The 27,064-nt window shown below is 34.6% G+C and overlaps 2 protein-coding genes across 3 annotated transcripts; both read left to right on the forward strand.

Annotated features, from left to right (window-relative positions):
* Positions 1-719: 719 nt before the first annotated feature.
* LOC127871641 (uncharacterized) lies at positions 720-26,883 on the forward strand. Of its 2 annotated transcripts, XM_052414756.1 has the most exons (3): positions 720-915; positions 18,704-19,082; positions 20,122-26,883. In XM_052414756.1, the coding sequence occupies exon 3, from the start codon at positions 20,459-20,461 to the stop codon at positions 21,413-21,415; it is 957 nt and encodes a 318-aa protein (XP_052270716.1). In that variant the 5' UTR covers positions 720-915; positions 18,704-19,082; positions 20,122-20,458; the 3' UTR covers positions 21,416-26,883. The 2 variants fall into 2 exon arrangements, with proteins under 2 accessions (XP_052270716.1, XP_052270717.1); XM_052414757.1 differs by lacking the exon at positions 18,704-19,082.
* Positions 9,526-10,488, forward strand: LOC127871642 (uncharacterized). The gene has a single exon (XM_052414758.1). It carries the CDS (start codon positions 9,777-9,779, stop codon positions 10,191-10,193), a length of 417 nt encoding a protein of 138 aa, XP_052270718.1. The 5' UTR covers positions 9,526-9,776; the 3' UTR covers positions 10,194-10,488.
* Positions 26,884-27,064: the final 181 nt, after the last annotated feature.

Here is a 27,064-nt window from a genome sequence, read left to right on the forward strand (position 1 = left end):
AAATCCCACCATGTGAATAACATTTACATTTATAAGCAGCAACACAGAGGCCACCCGGGCCTAGATTCCTACTAAATTAGGTTTGACAATACATATTTAATGCATTGTACAGTCGTATCGTGCTATTTTCGTTAAAACATGCGATACTTTATATTGATAATATATGTGTTTCCAACAGCAATGGCTACTGTTAGATCCCCTTTTATTTAAGAAATATTTGAAAAATGTGAGATTAAAAAATACACGTTTATATTGACAAGACGGTAATCGCAGTGGTTGGTGCACGCAGTTCGCATATAGGTGACCCGGGTTAAAGCCCGTTCTCAATAGCATATTAGTTGGTCTGTGATCACTTTGCCGGGTTAGTGAAATTAAATTCTCCCACCGTCTCGCAGCACAACTCATGGTAAGGCCAAAATGTAACATGTTTAAGTAACAATTGAATAGCTTTAAATTGGTGATTTAACTAAAAACCGCCCCAACGTTCGTGATTCTAGTACATGTTTGTTAATTGTCAAGGAATGATAGGACACACTCTGGTCCATACATTAAGAATCTTCAGGCGCGGAAGGGCCTCATTAGATTTGAAATACACACACTCATATTTACAAGTGTTAATTGTGATCAGAACAAGGCACATTCAAGAAACGGAAGGATATTTTCAATTTGAATTACGTACACTTTCAACTGTCCATTGTGATCAGAGCATTGACTATACAAACACTGACTTAAAACTGCGTTGCGTTCGTTTAGAAATTTATTATATGGTTATTTGAGCCTTTATTAGTTCATATCGTGTTAATACATCGCGCTTTGTTAGAATACTTGTGCTAAATTGCCAAAGCCGGGACGTTCGCGTGCGAGTCCGGAAAAGAGGACTGAACAGTTTCGCGAGGTGCTTCCTTTGTTCCGCAAGTAAGTTTTCGATGTTATGTATCGTCCCTGTTTTTCTTTTTCCCGTTTTTCTCCAGAAAACACAGACAACCTTTCAATTGTCATAGTCAAATAAAATATATATGAATGTATATGTTTATTAATAGTTTGACGACATTAATCAAGTACGCGATAACTCGTTAAGCCATGTATAAAACGCTAGCTCTTTATTAGAAATTTTTGCTTTCACGATACACAATGCAAAATAACACTGAATGAATTAGAGTTCTTATATATTAGATAAATAAGTAAATACCTTTATTTGGAAACTAGTCAATAATTAGTTATTCTTACATTAAAATAAAATCTGAACGTTATTTTGAATATATATATTCATATACATTTTATTTTTAGTTTAAACCTATTTATTTTAGCTCGATTGCATAGAAAGCCTAAGGCTTATTTGAAACGCTCTCGAGTCCGTTTCCTGGGACTAGAACCAGTACTTGGTGTTTATGGGAGAATGGGAGAAATTTAAAGAACACTCCCACAAAGGGGGTCGAACCCATGACCTCCCGATCGCTAGGAGTATCCACTATACAACTGTGATATATATGACAGCTATGAAGTCATATTATTTCCTTTGTAAAAATGTACACACGTCATCGCATACGCATGACAAAGGTCGATATTTTAAGTAAATCTTAATTAAAACTTTAAAATATGTATTTCATTTACGCGATTTAGCAGCGTAAATTAATGTTAATAGATTGGCGATTGTATGGCAAAAGTTTTCGAAATAGTGGTAAAATAGCTTCAAAGTGAACAACATTAAACAGAAAAGCTTTTAAAAAAACAAAAACTAAACAATCGAAAGCGTCGTTGATGACATATGTCTTTCTCGCAAAGAGTTAATTTAATAATAACACGGTGTCTTTTTATAACGGCGAGAGAGAATCTTTTCTGGCACTACAAGACGGTATATCGGAAACAAAATACTCGCCAACACCAAAGCAAACAAACCATCGCATTGATAAAAGTTTTCCGTGAATGCATTAGCCCTGTTGTTTTGTAACGGCAACCGGAAACACGAACTTGCGCATGTTCTAGTATGCACTATAAGGATCTTGTCTAAGGCTACAGCTTTGAATGAACCATCAGACTCAATATTGTTTAAAGAGACTTGTTCACAGATTTTGGAATGTTATGAAATGCTGTAAATATCGGAAATAAAGATCGCCAGTATACATCAAGAATACAATATACAAAGTCATCAACGCCTGTGCTCGAACCAAAAACCTTTGAATTAAAAACCGATCGGCTATTTGCTAATTTAGTTGTAAATGTATTGTATACTGTTTATAAGCAATCACGCTTGGTGCAAAAATATAATGATAACAACTAAACATCCCGAATTATTCAATCGTTTCGCGTTTGTAAAGCTGTATCATTTTTAGGTTTGTAACTCCTTAAAATATGCATGTAATAAGTATTTTAGAACTTCATAAATCTTCATTATTATTGTATCTTTGCAAATAACATAACTACAACTAACATGTGCAAATTTGAATTTTGTTTTCCAATTGTGTAAATTTACCTAAACGTGAACAGGAGTAGTATAAAAGCAAGTAAACCGCGGCCATTTTCTTAGGAGCCTTTAGGAGCGTTGAGGTTGAGGCGGAGGCGCCTTTTGAGGCGGTGGTGCCAGTGGTGCGTTATGTGGTGCGGGTCAAATCGATTGATAGAAGAAACTGGCATCCATCTTGTTAGGAGCGGGTCAAGTTGAGGTCAAGTCGATAGTCCAGGTGTAAGGTGGTTTTCACCTGGTGCCTGTTATGCATTTATTCGCTTAGGGATATGGTAATACATTGGTGTTTATTGTTGTCGGTGTAATGAGCGTGTTATTCACCTGCCATGTGACATTTGGGTATTAGAATAGATTTTATATGATTGGAGCGTAATCGATTTGGCGCTTTTTTTACGAACCCGATATATTTCTGTATGTATTTGAAGAGCGATCATTCCCAGTGCAATTTACACTCAATTGTAATATTAAGTAGCGGAGTTACGATAATCTCTCTTATATTAAATTTCAATTGAAAATGTTCGAGTAAACTGTACCGAAACTTTGCTGTATAAAATAAATCCAAAACTTTAGGGACCCGTTGTTTTCAAAAGTATCATTCAATGTTAACGGTTCGATCATGAGTGTATAACTGATCGAAGTCAATACATTCACGCTTAACAGTGTTTTAATTTGAATAAGCCTGATTTCAATGGCGTTTTGTCGACATAATAAACGACAAATAAAAAGACAGACACATTAAATTTCAACGAAAAATTAAGGAACGTCGAAAAGTAAAAAGTAAACGTGAATCTCGGAAATATTTAAATTTAGAAACAAAAATGGCAATACAATTGTGTAATTCAATTCATGATTATTTTGAAAGCTTGAGTAACGCTAATTGTTTAACGCTGAAGCTGAAGAAATCAGTTCCTAAAATACTTTTAACGATCAAAATTTTACATTGAACTGGATCAACCGAGAACGGCAAATGAAGTTATGGATTCACTGAAACGTTTAAAACAACGTAATAAAGCGATAGGCCGTGATTTTTCACATGAATATTTTATTGAAAGTATTTTTATTTTACTCGTTGATTTCGCTGCCTGTAATAGTATTTTAGGTTTTGAGATTTAGATAAACATGTTTAAGTGTTGATTCTTTTCATATATTTATGTCGATTATGCTGCATTATTTAAACGAAAACACACCTTTGCATGTTATTTTGTTAATCTGCTTACATGTTTTGATATAAGGCGTATATGTCGTAGAGAATTATGGCTTAGCATGAAAAATCTGGTATGCACATTTAATTATTTAGAATAATTACAAATATGCATAATAATTGCTAATAATGTGTTAAGTCATGTACATCCTATCTAAATAGGAAATTTACAATATTGGTCTCAAAAGAGGATGGTAATGTCCTTGATTACATTTCGCACAGTCTGTAGACAATTTTAAATTTTGTGAACAAGAAAGTACACTTTCTGGAATAAATAGAGATTCCACAATACTAATGTTATTGTTATTTTCGAATGAGAAGGTCGTAATGGTAGATCACCATCACAGATACAGAACCATTTAGATAAACATTACCTGTAGTATAATTATTGGGGGCTTAATATGAACACTTTGAACACAAAGGTGATGTTTTTCGTAAATACGGTAAAATCCGATTAATATTATGGTAACAACTTCGAAATGGTCCATAAGTTAAATTATCTTTACACTTCCATTAATGACCATGTTACGTTCACTTTAAATCAATAACATCTGCTCAGGAAAGCCCTAAGGCTATATTTAGTTTACTTTACGAATGTCAACAGTATGATTTGAAGTCGAAATTAGTTCGTTCAGTTGTTTTATTCGTTTGTTAAGTCTGTTTTATGTTATGTCTCTAAATTATTGGAGTTTTAATAAATTACAAAATATCAAACGCATTTATTCAATTTTTAGAAAAATATTGTTTTCTATTAAAGTAAAAATATACAAACGTAAAACTGCAATATATGTAGAGTTAGGCAGATAACCTTTATATGTAAATATATATATACGAATATTTTAAACAGTGGTATAACATATAAATAAACAATACCATAGTACAAGCTCTTAGCATTTAAACATTAGATGATTTTTGATAAAGGATGCACAAATTGGGCTGGAAATATTCAATACTTATCAAACAAATATGGATTTTCAAACTTTGAATATAACTAATTTTCGAGCATTTGTAAGTGAGTTTAAATGCAGAATCATTGGTATGTTAAAGCAGGATTTTTTTTCTAATATGAATATTCATTCTAGTTAATTAAATGTAACAGAATGATTAAAACTTCTAAAGTTCTATATTGCCCTTTTTTTAATGAACTAGACATAAAGAATGATTTCTATGAAAGGATGTAATGAAACATATCGTGAAGCAGTAAAGATAAACACAATTGATAATTAGCGGGTTAGGCCTTAAACTTGTAACAATGGCCCAAGTTTTAGTTGTTTGCCGGTCCCATTGCAACTTTAAAGTCGATTACTACACGTAATTACAACACATATTAACATATAGGGAACTTTTACAAATTATATTCAACTTTGCTTTAAAAAAGTGATAATATTAATTTTATATAAAGTGACAATTATTGATTTAGAAATTTTGTTTGGGGTTAACTAGTAAAAATATTAAACATGAACATATTGAGTAACGTGTCACTTTCATTGTTATAAGTGTAAGTGAACATATGTCATTGTATTATACAAAATACATGTACAGTTAGACATACAAATAAAACAGGCATTGCAGTAAAGAAGGCATATAAAGGAACCATTTCAAGCATCAAAATGAATATATCCGAGTGGACATTGTTTAAAGATCCTCATTGATGAAGATATCCGTGTTATTAATGTCCGAATGAACCAACAACTTAAGGCGTTCTAACAGATGACCGATTTTTAAGATGTAAACAGCTTATATAAAGGAAAATGCAGAAAGTGAACTATTGCATAAAAAATGATATTTCATATGTATTTATTTTCCTTAATGATATCACAAAGTTAATCATCTATCGTAACAAACCAAGTCTCTTAATACAAACATATGTATACAGACTTGACTTCTAAAAAAATTACACCGGAGGTCTTTTAAGGCAAGTGTGATTTTTAAATTGTAATTTTAATGTATTCGTGTCCATAATGATAAACTCCGATACATATTTCAGAGAAACGATTTATTTAATTGAGACTTGACAGAATAGTGTGAGCAAAACATCAATCAGCATAAAATAATTATATACTGGTAGATAATTGCTTATAATAAAGCGCTTTACTACAAATCCTAGGATCCGGGTTTGATCTCCGGTCAAGCAACATAACTTGTTTTTTGATTGGCTATATCGCCTGTTCAGCGCAACATTGTTTCAACTCTGTTTTGCAAAATTATTCAGGAATTAGAAAAAAAATCCTTAATGTATATTCTTTGAAATGTAACACATATTTTGGGTTATATAACTACAAAATATCATTTCAATATGTAATTAGTCATAAATGCAATACTATCAAAACTTATTAAAGAGACATATGACAGTATTGGAGTTAGAACAGTTTTCCCACTATGAATTGTAGCAAAGGGGAATTTTGGTTTTGTGCAACCCTTTTCCAACTCAAGTTAGAACAGTTTTCCACTTATACAATTCGATTGTTTTGTAATAATGTTTCAGCGAAAAACTGCTTCTTGGTTATGTTTTTGTATTTTTCTTAAACAAAAGAAGTTATCAAACAAGGAAAATGAAACAACATAATCCAAATCATAAATTCAAAGGTTCAAACATTAATATATAACAATGTATAGCCTTAACAAGTTAAAACTTGAAATTGTCTCTATTTGAATTTCATAAATCTGATACTGAATATTAATGTTGAATTAATACATCTTTAAAAATGTATTATGTGCGTTTGAAATAAGACATCAAACTTGGAATGAGCATCATTTTGGTGATTTCAATTTCTCAAACAAAACTGTTCATTTTATGTTCTAAAAATTGTGTTTTCTGATAACATTCTCTATACGTTTAGTTAAATAAGAGCTCCTCCATTACTTTTAATAAATTTTAAACTGTGTTCATGCTTGTATGGGAACATAGAACAAAATAAATCATTTTAGGGATCTTTTTGAACATCTTTTGGACTATGCATTGCAATAAAAAAACTATGGTATATTCTTTTTGAAGATCACAACACTGCAATTTTTCTTAACAATCAATTATCATTTTTCTGTTGCAATCAATTGAAAGTATGGTACAATTGGCATTGAAATTAACTTCTGATAATCAACACAATAGTGTGAACATGATTTAGAAGCAAAACATTTTTGGGACATCAAACCTTTTACAATAAAATTTACATAATCGGCCAAAAAGGACTTTTGATGCTTACTTCTGATCAACAACAAAAAACACTTTTTTAATTATTATTTTTCAATCGTGTTGAAAAATTAACGTTGGTGAAATATGACGCAACCTAAAAACAAAGTTACCTTTTGCAATGATATGGTATTGTGATAATTGTTATCAGTATGAACTTGATTTTATTCAACTTTAATAAATAAATTATGGAAATTATTTTTTTGTTGGTTGTCAATAAAATGATAAAATATGGTTCAAAAAAATGTGCAGCCTATTTATCACACACATAGATTTAACAGGGCATTGATAACTGAATACTGAATTGGTATTTCCGTAATTACCCTACTTTTACAGACCCTTTAAATTTTAGGACACCCCAGTTTTTAGAGGAAATAATTATTTTGTATGACTCAATTTTCGGACGTACGGGTTTCCTCAAAATAAATAACTAAACAATTTGGAAAGTTTATTTTAAAATGACATTTAACCAGAATTTTGCCCTGATAAGCAGAACTGGTGACACTTCAATCATGCATTTTAACAACCAGATTAAGGTCCTAAAACTTGGCAGATGATTTCCTTAAGGCAATTTCTATGATATTTGCATTATTTGCGTTATTTGGTAAATAACTATGTTAACCGGTGATAGACTATGGTTTCAACCAATAACTTAAGTAAAATATGTACAAAATGTAATTTATACAATATGGCATGCTTTTTAAACTAAGCAAGTGCGGTTATTCGTTTTAACAATTGATGCTTTACACATTACATACCTATATCCAATCGTCAATTCATTGCTTTAAGAGTATCTCTAAATTTTCGACCATCTGTATTTTATGTCTCTAAATTGTCTGACTTTTGTATTATTCTCTGTTTTTTGTCTCTTAAATTTCGGAAACGAAAAATATTAAAACTTAGATTCATTATAGTATGTACAAAAACTGTTTTCACAAACAGATAACAATTTAAATAACTGAACGGAGGCCACGCTTTTTTGTAGTACATTGTTAAAAAATGTAAGTGAAATGTTTATTTTTCAATAAAAAGTATCAAACTTAATATATAATCAGTTTTATCATTAATGAATGAAACCTTATTAATTATTTCTGTAGTCACGAGTGTTATTTTGCATGTTTGTCAATCGTGTAAATTTGCTTTATGGAATCATACAGCTAATTATTTGAAACTGTTATTTTTTGACCCATGATATAAGTAGCAACATCATGTAAGTGGAAAACCCATACATAGGGATTAACACAATCCCTGATGCATCATGATGATCTTGCTAGTGGCTTTGAGCACCAGATAGGTTTAAATGTTTACTTTAACCATCAAAGATTACAAAGCTATGTTGGTACTGTGTGTTTTTTTTATAACTTTATTTATGGAATAAGCACAGGTTCATCTTGGTTAGATGCATGTTTTCTCACTGAGTGATACAATGCTCAACAATGTGACACAGATGTATTACAGTCCACACATTTCAAAAAATAATTTCTCACCAATATTGCTGATAAGCAAAATTAATTCTTAGGGAAATCAGGTGAAAAAACTAAATATGAAGTTGCTTCAAGGACACAATTTTTAATGTTAAACACGTAAAGCAAGAATTATTTTAAACCTGATATACAATCACAATGCCCTTTGTCAAGTATTATTACAACTTAAACAAAGATTTTTTTTTTAAACAGTTTTTGAGAATAAGTTGTGTACAAGGATCAATAGTTCATATCTTTTATATCACTAAAAGTGACAGAATTTAAAGTTTTATTTAAAGTTTCTTACACAGGCCCATAACTCAAGATAATGTCTTACTGCAACCTGGTCTAATTTTAAATAATAGTAACCATAATACAACTTAATGTGCTGCATACCCCGTAAATGTAACTCATTTCAGACACTTTCATAGTGCCAAGGTTTTGTTGATTTCTATACAGTAATTAAGGAGAATTAGAATACCAAGATACCTCTATTACTACTGCTACAAATCATCATAATAATTATAGTAATATTATAATAATAATTATAATTATACAAATAATAATAATATTTTTATTAATGTAATATATTATTGTTATTATATTTATCAGTATCGTAATGAGATACCATTTTTAATGGTCTATGAAGGTTTAACAAAATATTTTCAATGTGTAAACAATTGTGATATGTATTTATATATGCAAATTTATGTATATATAACAATAATGGCATCATAGTTTTAGTATGATGTAATTATTCACACAAATTGTACTGTAAATATTAAATCAAGGACAGTATTGCACTGAAAATGAAAGTGATTCTGTTCATGTTTAGCTCGGCTGTTTTCGGAGAAAACCCGAGCTATTGTCATAGCCAGCTCGTCGTCCGTCGTCCAGCTCAAAGCAGGCATTCGTTTGCGCTTGTCGCAGAATTCAAACCGGTAGTTTACATGAAATTCCAATTATTTCAATGTGTAAATATATTTCTCAATCTAGACATGGATGCTTTTGAAAATTCCTACCACGCTGTAAAATCATCGTCAGTATGGGTTGTTCATAAACCATTGCCTGACCATTAACAAACCATTGATAAACCATTGATAGCCATTAATAAAGCATCGATAAAGCAATAATAAAACATTGATAAAGCATTTTTAAAACCTTGATAAAGAATTGATAAAGAGTTGATAGAGTTGAGATCATATATCAAGGCCGTCTATTTAAAGTTATGATTTGCGACATATGAACAAAAAAATATCATATCACGTGCATAAATATGTTAACACGTCTTGTTTGGACATAACTAGCAAAACTAAAACTAAGACGCAGGAATTAGCATACTTGAGCAAACGTTTTCTGGTCATGGCATTGTTAGGAAGTACGGAGATTGAAGTTAAGCAGTCTGGACGAGATGTGAGCGTAGCGAACGATCCAAGGGCGAAACCTATGTAATACCAGAGCTGCATGCAAACGGTACTGCAGATGGACAAAGATGGCGAAGAATTGAAGAGGCTGGCGAGATTCTGGACATACCGGTCCCTCAGCGAGAGCGATACAGACCTCTTGATACTTCTCTGTCTCGCTCTCAAACCGGATATTCTGATGAACAAATGCATTTTCCTGGATGATGAAATGTGTGGCTACATGGACAACGAATTTTACGAAATAGAAGCCGTGAAGAACAGTCTGCTGGTGGCCGGAAGTGTGATGATACGAGGCCGTTCCCGCCGGGTTTCCAAGATTATGACCTTCAAGATGCCTTGGCTGAAGGAACACTGGATGAATCCGATGAAAGAGTTGATCGAGGAGCAAGAAAGAAAACGTGCACAAGCGGCCTCGAAGCGGCAACAGGAAAGAGACTCCGGTTGTACAATTTTGTAAAGTTGTAAATGGACTGGATACCGAGGCAGGAATTAATTGTCGTTTTCGTATATACATGTAATTGTTTGTAATCGGTGACTGCAATATTAATCTGTGATTGTGAATACATAATTATGTAAAGGAGCTTAGTTTACACTTTTATTTGTTTATTCTCATAATTAGGGTATGTTCAAGCATTACTACTTTCAAATTTGTTCTTTTATTTGTATGCATAATCTACGAGTTCAATGTGTCAACGTATATGTAATTATACGTCTTGTTGTTACTGTTTGTAGAAATGTCTTGTCAGAAAAGGCATTATGCGTGTAGATTGACTTTGTTGTTTTGTTTCTTAATCTGCTGCTTGTCAAATCAATCCATACATGATTATGTCTGTAGCTCATATAAACCAACGCACAAGTGCATGTTTCAGTGTTATACATTTCTATCTGTTTGAAAAACGTTTCAATTGTAAGATAATCCTATTTTTAATTATTGTCGTGCACAAGAGCCAAGTCATTTGATTAAAAGTTAAGGTCCAAATTCAAGGTCAACGATAACATTGAGGAAACCAGACCAGAACAATTGCCATGAATTATTAAGCATGGTGAGCTGGAGTGTCATGGTTGGTCCGGACCAAGTGTCAAATATAAAAATATAATTCAAAGCGCACTGAATTAAGCCTTAATTTGTCCAATATGGATATACGACCTCCAAAAAAGGAAGAAGTGAACTAAAGTCCGAACACGGTTTCATGTTAGGAATATACTCCAAGAACACGGAGCTCAAAGGCGAAAGTTTTTCAGTTGAGAAAGTCCGTTTGATGACATATGCCTATATTTGCACACCATCTTCAAGCATCTCTTGTCAAGACACTTAAAAAGTAGCCCGAGCGTTGACCTTAAAATTCAAAGCCTGTGACTGAAACTTGTCGGAATATTATAAAGATCGTAATTTTGTTTTCGGGAATCAATACTGATTTTCGCGTATTGGACATATAGATTGTACCAATTTCGTCAACTTCTTAAAGAGGAGAATTTTTCATCTGACACAAGTTCTAATACACGCGCCCGAACACAGGTCCATATAATTAAAAAGTTTGTACTTGGCGCCATGCCAATATTCAATCTTCCAAAAGTAAGAATGATTCATGACTGTAATCATTCGCTGTCAGTGCCTTTGCGGAAATAAATAGTCTTAAATATCCCTCAATAAAAGATGTCATAAACCTAATCACACCAGATAGCTACTTGACTAAATTGGGCCATCAAAACGCATATCATAGAATTAATATTCATCATTCTTACATTCAAGCTACATGTTTAAAATGAGGTTTTAAAAACAATAAAGACTTCACATACATGTTAGGCAGTAAACTTCTTTTCGATGCAAAACTTCACCTGACATCTTCAATACACTTAACCAGGAACTGCGGTAAATAATGGAGAAGAGGTTTCAATGCCTTATTTTTTTTATCTTTACGATGTCTTTCTAAGTAGGCGATACATGTGTTACATATCGAAAAGCACTCCATTAACTTCTAAAATTGGTTCACGAATTCGGATTCCAAATCAATTACAATAATTACAATAAAGTTGAGGGACCGTTGCAGACGATAACATTTTTGGATTCGTATTAAATTCACTTAACATTACTTTAACAGTGACTGACCAGGAAACAATCGCAAGTCAATCACTCCTTCAAAAACACACCACGGCAGGAATATTAATTAACGTCGTATTCAACAACTAGTAGCAAATTAAACTTGATTACACAACCCATGTAGCTGTACGGTGGTCGGTTGCATTTGCGTCGATATATTGAGCGCGCAAAATGTTCTTCCAGTGGACATTTGACGTATGTCAATACAGGTATGAAACTTGACATTATGTTGTTACTTGATTTTAATTATTGTGTTTAATGACACAATGTGGATTTTGAACGATAGTATGTCTGTCATCGACATTGACGAATGCAATTGCAAGAGTGCATGTGTCTCGTTTTCCAAAGGGGACTTCATTAGCACCGTGGACATTTCAGACGGCATCCATATAACTTTAATTACCCGCATGGTCTCTCTTTTGAAATTGCAGGAAGACGCTGGTCACAAACGTTGTCTTCTCTTCGTTCATCGTTCGTGGTCCAATGATTTTGTGTGTATTAGCATTAACGCTTGCACACATTGACAAATGATCATGCAAGACCCGACGGTCATAGACTCGTTAAGCATAATTTTTAGCTGATTACCCTGGACGTTTGCACACTCCAGCTGACAATGGATCAAGACTCTCGGAACCAAATGGTCATTCGCGGCTAAAAGACATGACGGGGAATACGGGTTTTTTAAGCTTGGAGTCGGGTCGTGTACCCCCTAATTAGATTGCCTAATAACAATTAGGTGCGGAGTAGCTACTTTATCTTATGCAATGCCAATGGCACTAATTCCAGATGAAACCAGATTATTTGACGAGTGTTGTTTACAGATCTAAAACTCTCATGACTTTAGAGCAAGATACAATATTATGCGTTCCATGAATGCAACACATCATTCAGCAGACTTTTTAGTGCTGCTTTGGTTTCTTTATAAGCTACCCCTACTTTGGGTTTGGAGGAATTTGATAACGTATACATACATTTAAGCCATGTTTGAACAAATATTTTAGTTTATTTCTACTTTAATTTACAGTAATATTTGAAATGTTCGTTATTGCATTACCTTCGGCGCATATCTTCCTTTGGTTATGACATTCTTTTACGGAATACCGTTATGGCCATCGTGGTTACACATTAAAATCCAGAGGGCGACAATGCGATAGTGCGATAGTACGATTGTGACAATTTGATTGTACGATGGCGACAACGCGATAGTACGATGGCGACAATGCGAAAGTACGATGGCGACAACGCGATAGTACGATGGCGACAATGCGATAGTACGATGGCGACAGTGCGACAATACGATTGCGACAGTGCGATAGTACGATGGCGACAATGCGATATTGCGACAATACGATGGCGACAGTGTGATAGTTCGATGGCGACAATGCGACAGTGCGATAGTTCGATACTGCGATGACGACAGTGCGACAATACGATGGCGACAGTGCTATAGTACGTTGGCGACAATGCGATAATACGATTACGACAGTACGACAACGCGATAGTACGATTGCGACAAGGCGATAGTACGATGGCGACAAGGCGATGATACGAAGGCGACAGTATGATATGACTGTCGCATTGTCGCCATCGTACTTTCGCGTTGTCACATTGTCGCCGTCGTACTAACGCATTGTCGCCATCGTACTATCGCGTTATCGCATTGTCGTCATCGTACTATCGCATTGTCGCCATCGTACTATCGCATTGTCGCCATCGTACTATCGCACTATCGCATTGTCGCCCTCTGGATTTTAATGTGTAACCACGATGGCACTAACGGTATTCCGTATTCTTTTGATTGTCTGCAAACCCGTTTAGTTTACACGTATATTTTGTATTGTCGCTTACTAGTTGAACAACTATGTCGCTTACAATTCGGGCGCCAATCTACTTTGACCATGCTTTATAGCGTGAAAGTATGCGCGCATGGAAGTTATGGTGCTACGGAGGTATTTAATTGTATTCAAATGAAGCTCTTAATTCTTACCCCTATATATGCGTTGTTGGTATTTCGTTTAAATTACGAATACGTTCAGCTGAGTTCCATACATCATCGAGAGTTTCACCCCTTTAAACATATAGCACTAAAGTATGTTCGGACTACATTGATGATCAAGCCACTGTGTGTTGGTGGCTAGCTCCAGTTCTGGCGGTTTCTGTCAAGCAATATCCCGCTTGACGCTTTAACACTTATCACAATTATCACAGCCTGGGCTGCCTTCTGTCTGTCAATCCCAGCGATTTCTAGCGTTATAAACATCGTCCACAATGAGGTTACATGAAATTATTTGTATCCCACTTCGATTGAGAACCACCAGGTGCCCAAGCCCTTTCTTTAGCACTCGATCCTTCATCAGCTTAGCATACGTGTCTATGTTTCTTTCGCGAGGCCTTAAAACAGCAATCCTCTCATTCCACTGTGAGTTCCATTGCTATCAGCTTCTTATTGTGTGCTGACCACGATACCGTGTCTGGACGAAAATTAGTATGTAGCTTCTTCTTTAGTTCAAATTTCATCTCACATGACTGTGCTGTTGCCAAAACCCCACCTCTGTTCGAAGTTGATGTGGCCCTATTACCTTCTTAAACAAAGGGAAGGTTGACTTTTGTTGCACAAAATACATATTCCTCCGCGTAATCTCGTTGTATAACGCTACGTTAGGGAGTACTCTTTCGTGACTGAATTTATAACTCCCTTTAGCGACAGCTACATGGAAGGTTTACAGGCATGTTTTCTGGCAATTTCCATTGCTTCAAGTTTGCTTACGTTGTCAGCACATCATGAACACTTTAAGCAGAAAGCTGATTCTGGATGATTCCTGATGCTTAATTTGTGACCAGTTCAGCTTTCACACAGTGACTTTCAATCGATAGTTTTACATCTGAGATAATCCATCTTTGACGCTGTTTCCACTTCTACTTATGTCATTATCTAGGCGTGGACCATCGCTTTTCTCTTATGTTTGTCAGCTGTTGCCAATGCAGCTGTCTCGTAGTTGAAGCTCCATTCATTCCAGACCTCTGTTTGTGTTACAAACGTTTTATTTCTGAATGCACCTACTTGTACTGAACACACGCGCGGCTTGACACACCGACCATTTCCAGACGAAACGGATGCTCTGATCAGGAGTATTTCCGGATCATAAGGAGTCTTGCATTGGCTACTTTGAACTCCTCTATCAACGATTTTACATGCGTCTTGAGATTCCCAGAGCCCTGTGAATCTTGGTGGTAGCCCGATGCAGCGTTGGATGTGCTTATTGATTACTCACCCCAGACAATCTTATGCTGTAGAAGGAACCTCATATAGCATAAGAGGCCACATGAGTTTTGGAGACCGTTTTGGTACATCATAACCTTGACCTTCTCAAGAAGTGAAGTCTTCTCTATCTGCTTTAATGCCTGGTCAACCTGCACCTGCATTTCAGCGATCGCTTCATTTCTTTCCGGGAAAGCGTCAGATTGGGAAGCCAGTCCCTTGATTGATATGCCCTCTATGTTTTGCATGGCTACTCATTTATTTGTGATAGTGCGCTGTGCAATACCGTGTCCGTTTGTAATAATTTTAAATATGATCGAAGTTATTGGGTTTGAATCTCATTCTTGCAAATGAAAATAAGTTTTCAGCGATGAAAGGTTTCATCTTGCGTGTATGTGAGTATGTGTAGTTATGGTTATGTCATCACTTAAGTCTATTACATTCGAATACAAGTCGCCATCTTTGGACAGCTTGTATCTTCCTCTGCGGTTCATGCCCATGAAGAAGATGATGTTTATCAAGTGTATATATTATGTGATGATTAATATATCGTCTCTGACCCACTGGTTATGAAGTCCTTGGTACGGAACGTAAATAGGAGGTTGCTGTAATAGCTTTAAACCACATTCTTCACAATTCTGTGTAGATGATGGTCGGTAAGAGCACATGGTATATCATGATGTGATGTATTAACCCCCTAAGCATTGACAAAGTCAAACAAGTACTGTGAGTTCCTTAATTCCCATATGGGCCTCCCTGATGAGCTTCATACATCCAGAGAATCGTTCAACGCACGCTTACATCAATGATGTGTTGATTTAGCTATTGAAGATTTCATAACTCCATATTCGGTTTACTATTACATAGAAAAGATTTGGCCATTATATTCATCAATAATAAGGTCCTAAATGACTGATCGAAATTTGCATTTTCTGCTTTTGGGTTATGCGAACTTCGGATCTCTGTTTGATATTTTGTATGGATTTTTTCCTGCATGCAAAGCCTTTAGTAACCTTAGGTAGTTTTTGTAAACTTTGTATTTGGCTCAACTAGGCCCAAGAGCCGATCCCGCCTTTGCCTTCCTTACAACCTCCATCACAAGTAAATTCTTTCTTGTCAAACAAGTAATATGGCGGCGGCGCTTTGGGTTTCAGCATGCAGTAATTACCGTAATCACCAGGATTTTCATTAACCAATAATTTAGATCAAACAACCATACAATCGAACAGAAACATGAGAACATTATAACTTATGAAGTCAAAGCCAAACAGTGTTTCTATACCTTTAATCGAATTATTCAAAAGGGATAATCAAACAATGCTAATATGTCAGCGCCCATCGTCGCGAATAACTAAAGTGTGCAACATCCAAATATTTCTTAAGATGTCATCGGCCGTGGACGCGAAACTTAAAGAAGAAAATGAAGAAAAACTAACGAAAATGTAGAGGAAAAGGGTATCAGAACTTTACGTCATAGTTTTCATGATTTTAAAGATACACCTGTGAGTTAGAGTTCGCCCAACGACACGGGCTCAGCCTCAAGTCATTTTTAACCTGTATCATTAGCACATAGGAACATAAGTATGACCTGCTAAAGCTAGGCGCGCACTGAAATACTCCCCTATTCAACTTTCAAGCCGATGTGGGGCATTCCATATGGGTACTCTTTAAGATATTTACAGTGTGTTTTTTTTCATTCAAAATCGGTTCCGGTAATTCCCAATGGAAAAAAGTATATATTTTTCCCAAATGGGAGCTAAAAATTCCAAATTGAAGGTTATCAACAAAAAATTTGTAAAGATCACAATATTTTGTTCATCTCCCATTCATTTAAGTTCAACCTTGGTAAATATAATACTGAATACACTTGTATGCTCAATTTTGAAGCATTTTTTTAGCAAAACAGCAACTACACTAATTCCCAATTTTAGTCAAAATGCCGCAAATTTTCCCAATCCAAAGGAACTGGGCCCCATTCCCAAAATGATAAAAAAACACTGTAAAATAAATTATTTTTTTATCTGAATTGACCCTCAATTAATCGCCAAAGCACAATATGTTGTGTCTAAAGCCCTATCACAATTAATATTCTTCAGTGACTTCATTCAAGTTACATCAGAAAAGAAGTAGAATAATCTCTTAATCAATTCTAACAATGCAACAACAAACACTTTACCTTCAAAGAATTATTTAAATCTCTTGAAGTCCATGTCAAATTTGTTTATTTGTCCACTGTTTAGCCACACAAGAGATGAAAGTGCCATATTTGTTTGGGTGACCTGATTCAGGTGACAACACACCAAAGCCATATAACTCCATTGCAATAGGCAATACACATTAACTTGGGAGAAATGTTTGATAAGAGTAAGCACGCCCGGTAAACCAACTTATGCATCCCCAATAGGGATACGCTTAAATCATAAGTTGTACTTCCGGGGATACATTAACTGACATGAAAACTGTCAAAATGGAGCCTCAAGAGGTGAGTCGTTTTGATTGTTCACATATATCCTCTACTTTGATACCTTTCCTACCAAAAAGCTCAATGCTATTCGACCGCACACACATTATTTATGGTAAATTTGTATTGACTATAGATTATTCTTTTGAGTCCGTCCCGAAATCACTTTCCTAGTGGTGACCTAGATAGACAATGTGGTAAGCATTTCGCATTTTCATCGAAATTCTTACTCGTAACAGTCGGACAGTGTATCTATTTTGTTTTATTTTGAACATTTCATATTGCCAGCGACATCAGAATCTTCTCCTTTGTCGCAAATCGTTTTGGAACGGCAAAATTCACCTAAATCTATTAGGGATACATAAGTGGTATTGGGATACATAAGTTGTATTCGTAGTCAACATACCTGTTGCTCGTGTGAATTACTTTGGGGGTCGAGTTCAAAAAGAAATTACGGTTATTAGCTCTACTCGTATATTCTGATACTATCAGTGATGGTTACACCATCATTATTACTGCTGAAATTATAAGTTGATGGATTGATATGTCATTCAAAATTTGTTCGTTAAAATCAATGACAATAAAATTATAAAGAGCTCGAGAACCAGTCAACGCTATAAATTAGCGCTCTGTGGTCTTACGATTTTCAAAAGTTACTTCCCTTGTAAGTAAAGTTGCCTCTACAAGCGAATGTTTAATGATACAAGACCTCTACAAATTTTATCCGAAATGTCTGAGGCCCGATGTCTTTCGCATGGTTGGGTAAATTGTTCCACTAATCCTAGTTTGGATGTTGTATCCGCCTATCGATAGGGGGTTGCTGGTTCCATGTCCACACGTGGAAGGTTCTCATGATCTCTTTCATAGACACCAAGTAATGGTTCTACTCAGGAAACAGACTTGAGAATGTCTCAATAAGTCTTTGGCTGTCAATGCAAAGTAGCTAACATAAATAGGTTTAAACAAAGCTATGTCAAGTTGTAGAGCTTCAGCTGGTGGCCCAAAATACCCGGTCTAAATACCAGGTCTTTCTATTGTAAACTCAGTAAGCGTTATCAATTGATTGGGGGTATTGTGTAGAACTTTCAATAATTGATCATAATAAGTACAAACAGTTAAATTAATTTTTGTTTGTAACTGTGCTTTCAGAAAATAGAAAGCAAGAGAAAACGCAAAGCCTGTGAACATAGCGGAAAGGTGTTTTCGAAGGCATACATCTTGCGCCACATCAAAAGATGCCATAAGATGGAGGAAAAAATGACCGATACTCATGCTCTGTTTGTGGTCAAGAATTCAAAGAAAGGTGGATTTGCTCAAGGCATGAGCAGAGTATGCACTTCCATGCAAAGCCTTTTAAATGTACAGACTGCAGTAAAACTTAAACATGAATACCAACTGCACATTAATATGAGGAAGAATCATGGAAAAGGACACCTCCTTTGAATGTGACAAATGTCAGAAAAGGTTTCAAATAAAGTGCAATTTCCAAATTCATCAGAAGGCTTGCAACAACCAGAACAACAGAAGAGTAATGTGTGAAATTTGTATCAAAATGTTCAAAAATGAATCAAAATGTTCTTAATCAATAATGTGTGAAATTTGATACTACTACTTTTACTACTACTACTACTCCTACTACTACTACTACTACTACTACTACTACTACTACTACTACTACTACTACTACTACTACTACTACTACTACTACTACTTCTACTACTACTTCTACTACTACTACTACTTCTATTACTACTACTACTACTACTACTACTAAAACTTAAAACTAATACTACTACTTCTACTACTTCTTTTACTTCTTCTTCTACTACTTCTACTACTACTACTATTACTTCTTCTACTTCTACTACAACTACTATTTCTACTACTACTACTACTACTACTACTTCTACTACTACTACTACTACTACTTCTACTACTACTACTACTACTACTACTACTACTACTACTACTACTACTACTACTACTACTACTACTACTACTACTACTACTACTACTACTACTACTACTACTACTACTACTACTACTACTACTACTACTACTACTACTACTACTACTACTACTACTACTACTACTTCTACTACTACTACTACTATTATTATTATTATTATTTGTTGATGATTGTTTTTTATTATCATTATAAGAAGTACTACGATAACGTTTATAATGTATATTTATTATTACAAACCATTGATAATATTTATTTGTTCCCTGTAATCGGTCTATATATTCCCGTTATTTTTCCAAAACGTCTGTATTTTTCCGTTCAAAGGTTAAGTGTGTTTAGTACTTGTTTACCGACAAAAGTTTTGGAACGGAAAAGGTTTCACTTTTCTCTATTGCATAAATCATTAAATGAAATATTTTGCTCACAAGCAAGTTTAGACGTTGCTCGTGCACAGCTTAGACGTCATGAAATACTCGTCTGACGCTCGTCTAATTTGCCTTTTCAAACTATGTACTTGCCCAAATATGTATCCGTATTGTACATTGCAATATCTAATAATATATAATTATAATTATGTTTATAAAATATGTTTTATTTTCAGAGTTCATCGCGCGTTTAAAAAAGCACTACATTGACACGCTTAGTCACAGGTCCGTATTGACATTGATGCCTAGCGGGGATGAATCCCTTAACAAATTATATGCGGCGCCATCAATATGCCGAAAAGCTGAAAACAGCGACGGAGAAAAAGATACAGTTTCTACGTACAAAGAAATATTCTATACGGGTGAAAAACTAAACAAGCGCATATTTTTGCAAGGTGAAGCTGGCATGGGAAAGACTACATTTGCCACTAAATCGATACTGGACTGGTGCAACCAAGTAGAAGCATCATCACTTCTACCTGAAAAAAGCCGTCATTTCACGATGCGAGCACGATGCAGGAATTTAAATTAGCACTCTTTATTTCATTGAGAGATTCTGCAATTCATCGCGAAGTGACAAAAATGATAGAAGAGCGAATTATCGACTTGGTGTATGCAGTAACAGAACGTGATGAGGCATATTTACTTCTAAGTAAACTAGTGCAAACAGAAAGATGTTTGGTGGTACAAGACGGCTTAGACGAGTGGTGGGATCCTGAAGGGAAGTTAGCTCAGCCTATCTTAATTTCCTGTTATAGCCAGTGTACAATTTTGACTACAACAAGGCCATGGAAACTGACTGATGAACGCATTAAGAAATCTCAAATTGTCAGCTTATTTGAGCTGAAAGGAATCAGATATCCATATATTCTCTGTAAAAACGTCCTGGACAGCTCTGGAGGTTTTACATTAGAAACATTTGATGATTTCCAAAATTGTATAGAAGAAAATGGACTGGATGATATACTGTTGTCACCAATGTTGCTCTCGCTAATTGTATGTTCCTGGCTGGACGGACTACGATTAACACGTTCAATATGCGAAGTCTATATTGTTTTAATAGACGGACTTTTCAAGAAGGCGAGTGACGGGCAGAGCTATTTTACACAGCCAACTTCACGGTGTTTTCAGAACACACGTTACTTTCATCAAAATATGGAACATTTTCTAGCCATTTCCAAAACAGCATTTTTAATGATGTTTTCAGCCGAGCTGGAGCAATCTTTAGTAATTAGTGATCAACAATTGGCGCAATACCTGCCACAAGAACACAAAGAGTTTGCTCTTAAGACAGGTATTCTTTCGGAAAGAAAATCTATCTGCAGAACCTATCAAAGATCAACGTGTTCATTTATTCATAAAAGTATGCAGGATTTTTTTGCGGCTGTTCACATAGCTTACAATTCTGCTGATCTTGGTTTCGTATCTAGATATATGACCGAACATTCTGACGTAATTTTTGGAAATTAGATATTTATTTTTTTATGCGGATTAAACATTCAAGCAGGAAACATGTTATCGCGCATAATATACAGCATTGTTGATAAGTGTGATGCACATGCATTAGAGGTTGTTACAGAATTATACATATCGGGGTTTATAGAAGTTCAACGGAATGTTCAGAATTTGAATGAAATTAATCTTAAGCTCAGTGAAATATATAGTACAGTAAATGTCAATATGAAAGATGCTTTAAGCATCATACGAATGAACACGCCGAACGTGAAGCATCTGACTCTATCTTTTCCGTACACACATAATGGCGGCGTTGATCAAGAGCGTCGGCTGGATTTGTCTGCATTTCTTTTTGAAAATCTCAAGATACTTGAATTGTGTTGTGAGTGTAATATGCTGGACTTGACGAGTTGTCATAGTTTGGGGAGTGTGTCACTTAGAGATGGAATAACGGTTCATGGACTTTCAAAGCTGGAGAGTCTGAAGATGAAGGATTATGTGTGTAAAGAATTGGACTTATCATATTGTCCCAATCTAGAAACTATAAAAGTGACTGTAAATGAATTAGGCGATGATATCACACTAATACCCAGTGCCCTTAATGGACTAGCAAAACTAAAAAGGCTTAAGATGAAGGACTGTGTGTTTGAAGAGATGGACTTGTCATCTTGTCTAAATCTGGAAAGTATCATTATTCGTGGAGGGGGCACACTTAAAGCTAATGCCCTGCATGGTCTTGCAACACTGAATAACTTAGTGATGGAAATTCGTGGGTGTAAAGGTTTGGACTTATCATCGTGTCAGAATTTAGAAATTATTGATCTTCTTGGAGAGATCAAACTAAAACCTACTGCCCTTCATGGACTTACCACACTTACGAACCTTAAGATGAAATAGTGTGAGTGTAAAGGGTTGAACTTGTCATCGTGTAACAATCTAGAAACTATTGATCTAAGCGGAGAGATAACACTGATACATACAGCCCTTTATGGACTTTCAAAACTGAAGAGCCTAAGTATGAACAATTGTGGGTGTAAAGGGTTGGACCTATCATCTTGTCACAGTCTGAAAACTATATATCTCCGTAGAAAGATCACTCTTCTACCTACTGCCCTTCAGGGACTCAATAAATTAAATGGAGGACTGTGGCTGTGAAAAGGTGAAAGATTGAACCTCTCATCCTGTCATAATCTGGACTTTATAGATGTGAAAGGAGACATTACGATTGATTTCAGTGGCCTTACAAAACTGAGGCACCTAAGGATTAATTCTAGTAATAGGCTTACATTAAAATGTAATGACATATGTTCTCTTGAGAATCTAATAGAGCTTGAATTGTGTGGGTGCAGATGTGAGATGTTAGACTTTTCTGCGCGTACAAATCTTCGAACAATACACATCGAAGGAGAAATCACGTTGCTCTCTAAGGGATTTTCAAACCTTCAGCAGCTTGAGGAACTTGTATTGAATTGTTTCTATGATGGGTTAGATAAGTCTGCTTGTTATAAACTGTACAAGGTAAGAATTTTCGGAACAAACTTTCTAACACCAAGCAGAAAACGTGCAGGAATTGATTTGTTTAATTGTTTTTATGATGGCTTAATGATTTATAGCAACGATAAATTTAATGGTAATATCACATTACTACCAAATGGTTTAAATCGATTAACAAAATTGAAGTATCTTTAACTTCATTGCAAATGTAAATCGTTAGATTTGTCGTCATGTGCGGATCTAAGAAAAATAAAACTAGGGTCAGATATTATATTGCTTTCTAGACAAATGCCGATACTTAAGTTGTTGAACTTTCTGATATTGTGTAACGAGTGTCAAGGACTGGATGTGTCTTCGTATCAGGAACTGTATTTATTGTTTATTGGAGAGCAGGTGACTCTATCTACAGAAGGGTTGCATGCACCTGATAAATTAAAGTATATGTTCATGTTTTGCAAAAGTGATGGTTTGGATGTGTCGTCTTGTAAAGATCTCATCTACTTATTTATTGGCAAACAAAATTACATCACACAATTTGATGCACACAATCATAAACAAATTCGGCATCTGAAATTATGCTGCAAATGCGAAAGTTTTGACTTGTCAGAATGCCATAAACTAAGAACATTGTTTCTCACTGAATCGACGGCGGTGTCGATAAGTTCAGAGTATTATCTATGTCTGGAAGAATTGTGCCTCATGGAGCCAGTGCAGATATTACCAAATTCACTACCATACCGTCATTGAAGGTATTGAAGCATTTAACTCTAGGAAGTAAGTTTAAAGACTTTGATGTGTCGCTTTGATGCAAATCTTAAAACGCTAACTCTCAGTCAACCAGTTACAATTTCACTTAACGTTCTTCAACATCTTCCGATGCTCCAGTGTCTCATAGTTAAACCAGTCCCATATGTGTTTAATTTGACTTACGATTCAAAAGATCTGATGTCACGTAATTCAAACGTGCTTCATTTAAATCATTTAAATCATTTGGATAAAGTATTTGAAGACGGCAATTATCTCTCTACTCTATAGGGTAAAACATTTTGTTTTTTGAGTAAAGCGATCAGGATTCCCCCCTTGTGAATTTCGAAGGATGTCGGACCCATTCGGGCTTTGCTTAGGATAAAAATGGGTGAAATTAGAAAATTTAAGTTATTGAACGTTTATTTGAAAGCGGGTGTCAAGTTAACGGTGTTGTTCGCTATTTGTTTTACTACATTGCAAAAAATAAAAATAAAGTAACAATAAACGCAGGACTGACTAACAATTTGTTTCAGAAATAAATACTGTATTTCTTATTATTAAATACAAACAAACACATAACAACTGATAATTACCTACAAACATCCATTCGCCAGTTAACACGCTTCGCATACTTTATGTTCAACATAAATTTCTCTGATACTGGCAATTCCTTTGAGCTCGTGAATCATCTAAATTTAGTTTATTGACAACTATTTTGAAAATAACATGAGTATTGACACTTTGCTGGTAAAGTAATAATTACAATGCACATTCAAACAGCTAAACCAGGTAATTATATCGATATTTCTGTAAACTGCACTGTTTTAAATGAAGTAGATAAATACAGTGTATGATACTGCATTGTAACTGCCGCTTAAGCGCAATTTTCTACGCCTCGCCAATTGTCTCAGGTGTAATCAGTGTCACCCGTTAACGGAATATATAGGCTTGGACAATGAAGTGACCCCATCATATGGCTTCGCGAGCTTTTTAAAGAAGCGAACCCCACCTGTTGGCATAAGTGTCTTTACAGTGTATTGTTGAAAATATTAAACACGTCAATTAGCTAATTAAAGCATGTAGCTGGCATTTTGGGTTGTTTCCAGACGACAATTGAATGGAAGGGATGGCTTGCATCGACACGCCATACTGGCCAGGGAACACTGACAGCAATACTACTGTAACGGTTGATTCAAACAACGCATGTATGTTTTGAATAGATCCATGATAAGTATTACTGCTTAACAATATGAACAAATTTAGCAATACTACTAAAGTATATACATTCAATTGATTCTTTAACATGTATTGTTGTTTTTCTTCTAAAAATGAATTTTGTTTTGATTTCTTCAATTGAATGTTTGTTATTTGTTTACGTTATATCGACTGTTCATACTGTATGTAATGTTATTTGTTAAATATTAGTTTCTTGACAATATTTAATATACTATTATTTCTAAGAGGCAAATTGCGGAATTGGACGCAGCAATGTTTAGATGTTTCTTTTCTGTCATGTCTGTTTGCCATTTAACATATCCCTCTAGTTTTTCGTTATATTCAAATGCGCATGTTAAATTATTTAAGTAGATGTATATTTGAACTGAAATTAAGTTAACATATAACCTCGTTTTTTTGTTTTGTATATATTAAGACATTTAAACAATTTATATTGCATGGACGTATATTTATCTTTCATAAAACAACTGCAGAAACATCCTCAGCGATATCAAAAACGCGTTTAGTTAACTTTATATTTCATGATTAATTCAATTTACTCAAACTAAATTTAATTTTAACTTAAGATGAACATTGCTAAACATAAATGTACATTCAGAAACCAATCATCCACAAAATTTATTTCAGAATTTAACGAGAATTATACATAACACAAATGTTTTTTCATGTACTTATACATTTGCAAATAGTCAACCTTTATAAACTTTGTTAATGCAATTATACTTTAAGATAAAATATGATATATTTATTTAATGGATTGAAATCAGTCGGTAACAATATTGATTGCTATTGTTTTTACCCTAGCATCAGTTGTTTGAAAGGTTTCGTTTACTTCACTTGCTACTATTTGTATTGATAAAAGATATCGGGAATTTTAAAGTTTTTGTGTAATCGTCTTTATCAATTCAGTCTGTACCTTTTCAAGTAGTCATATTTTAACTTTTGTTTAAATGTTTATTTTTTAATAGAAAAGGCAAATTATTGTCTTCACATATTTATATCATTCAACATTTGTCTGCATGAAATGTCTTTGTATCACGTTGCTTAGCTTAATCACTGTCCAGAACGAACTGATAAAGCCAGAATTTATATTTTCAATCTACCTTTCTCTGTCAAAGGCTATACATTATTTTGAAGAATTCGATTTCAATACTTTATAATAGCATTAATAGCAGTACGTTGGTATTATTCGTCAACACGCCATTGCTCACTGGTGCTTTATTGGTATGTTAATCGATAGTAGACCGCCCATTTTAGTACCATATTCAGTGTGTAATAAACTGTACGTTCGTTTTCACCTACATTCTCCTTAATTAATTAAGTCAGTGTGTGTTACTATAGTTTAATATCACAAACGTGTTTTTATTTATTGCATGTGTATATTGTATGTAATAAAATATATGAACTGGTTATCATTTATGTAAACCTGATTAAGTTTTAATTCTTCATATGTAATTGCTATATACCATTTGTAATTGTGTAATTATGCCTTCATGTACAATTGCACATTCATACTTCTTTTCAGTTGACGTTTTTTTTTGTTACTCGCATGCATTACGTATCTAATAGTGTTTTATGTGTAATTTCTTTGTATGTAAGGTGCAACTGAATTAATTTGGCCAAACAACACTTAAACGTTACCTCTGTTTTGTTATATTTGCTTTTACTGACAATAATAATAACAGTTAAGGTGTTTAACAGTTGAATATAGGGGCCGTGCAAAAATCACCAATTACAGACTTTTCAAATGCAGTAAGAATATGTTTATTAAAGGAATGCTGGTATTATCCACAAACTATGAGAATCTTCACGGAACAATCACAATTAACGGCAATTAACGGCCGATAACGTTTCCTGATTAATCCATCAAAGAAATAATTGCACCTCCGATTTTTGAATACAGAATGGCCGTGATGTTCATATGCGCTCACCAGATATAAATTATTAAAGAAATAACTCGGTAAGTTGGTTTGAAAAAGAGTTCCTTATGAAGCAGTTTTCAATTAGTTTTTGGACGCACGTCACCCTGATTCAAACGTGGTCTGTAAATTGTCAAAATAAACATTTGACCAAGTTTCCTAAATATTGAGTCATACTTGTGACCTTTTTAGAGTAAGATTTGACCTGGTGTCCTAGTTTCAAGACGCTCGAGATCCAGATTCAAACTCGTCATAGATATTGTATAGA

This window comes from Dreissena polymorpha, chromosome 3 (assembly GCF_020536995.1).
Source record: "Dreissena polymorpha isolate Duluth1 chromosome 3, UMN_Dpol_1.0, whole genome shotgun sequence".
NCBI classification, from domain to species: domain Eukaryota; kingdom Metazoa; phylum Mollusca; class Bivalvia; order Myida; family Dreissenidae; genus Dreissena; species Dreissena polymorpha.

What these genes read in the sequence shown, in the direction of transcription:
- LOC127871642 (XM_052414758.1), top strand. Translation starts at nt 9,777, where the DNA reads ATGCAAACGGTACTGCAGATGGACAAAGATGGCGAAGAATTGAAGAGG.
- LOC127871641 (XM_052414756.1), top strand. Translation starts at nt 20,459, where the DNA reads ATGCAGGAATTTAAATTAGCACTCTTTATTTCATTGAGAGATTCTGCA.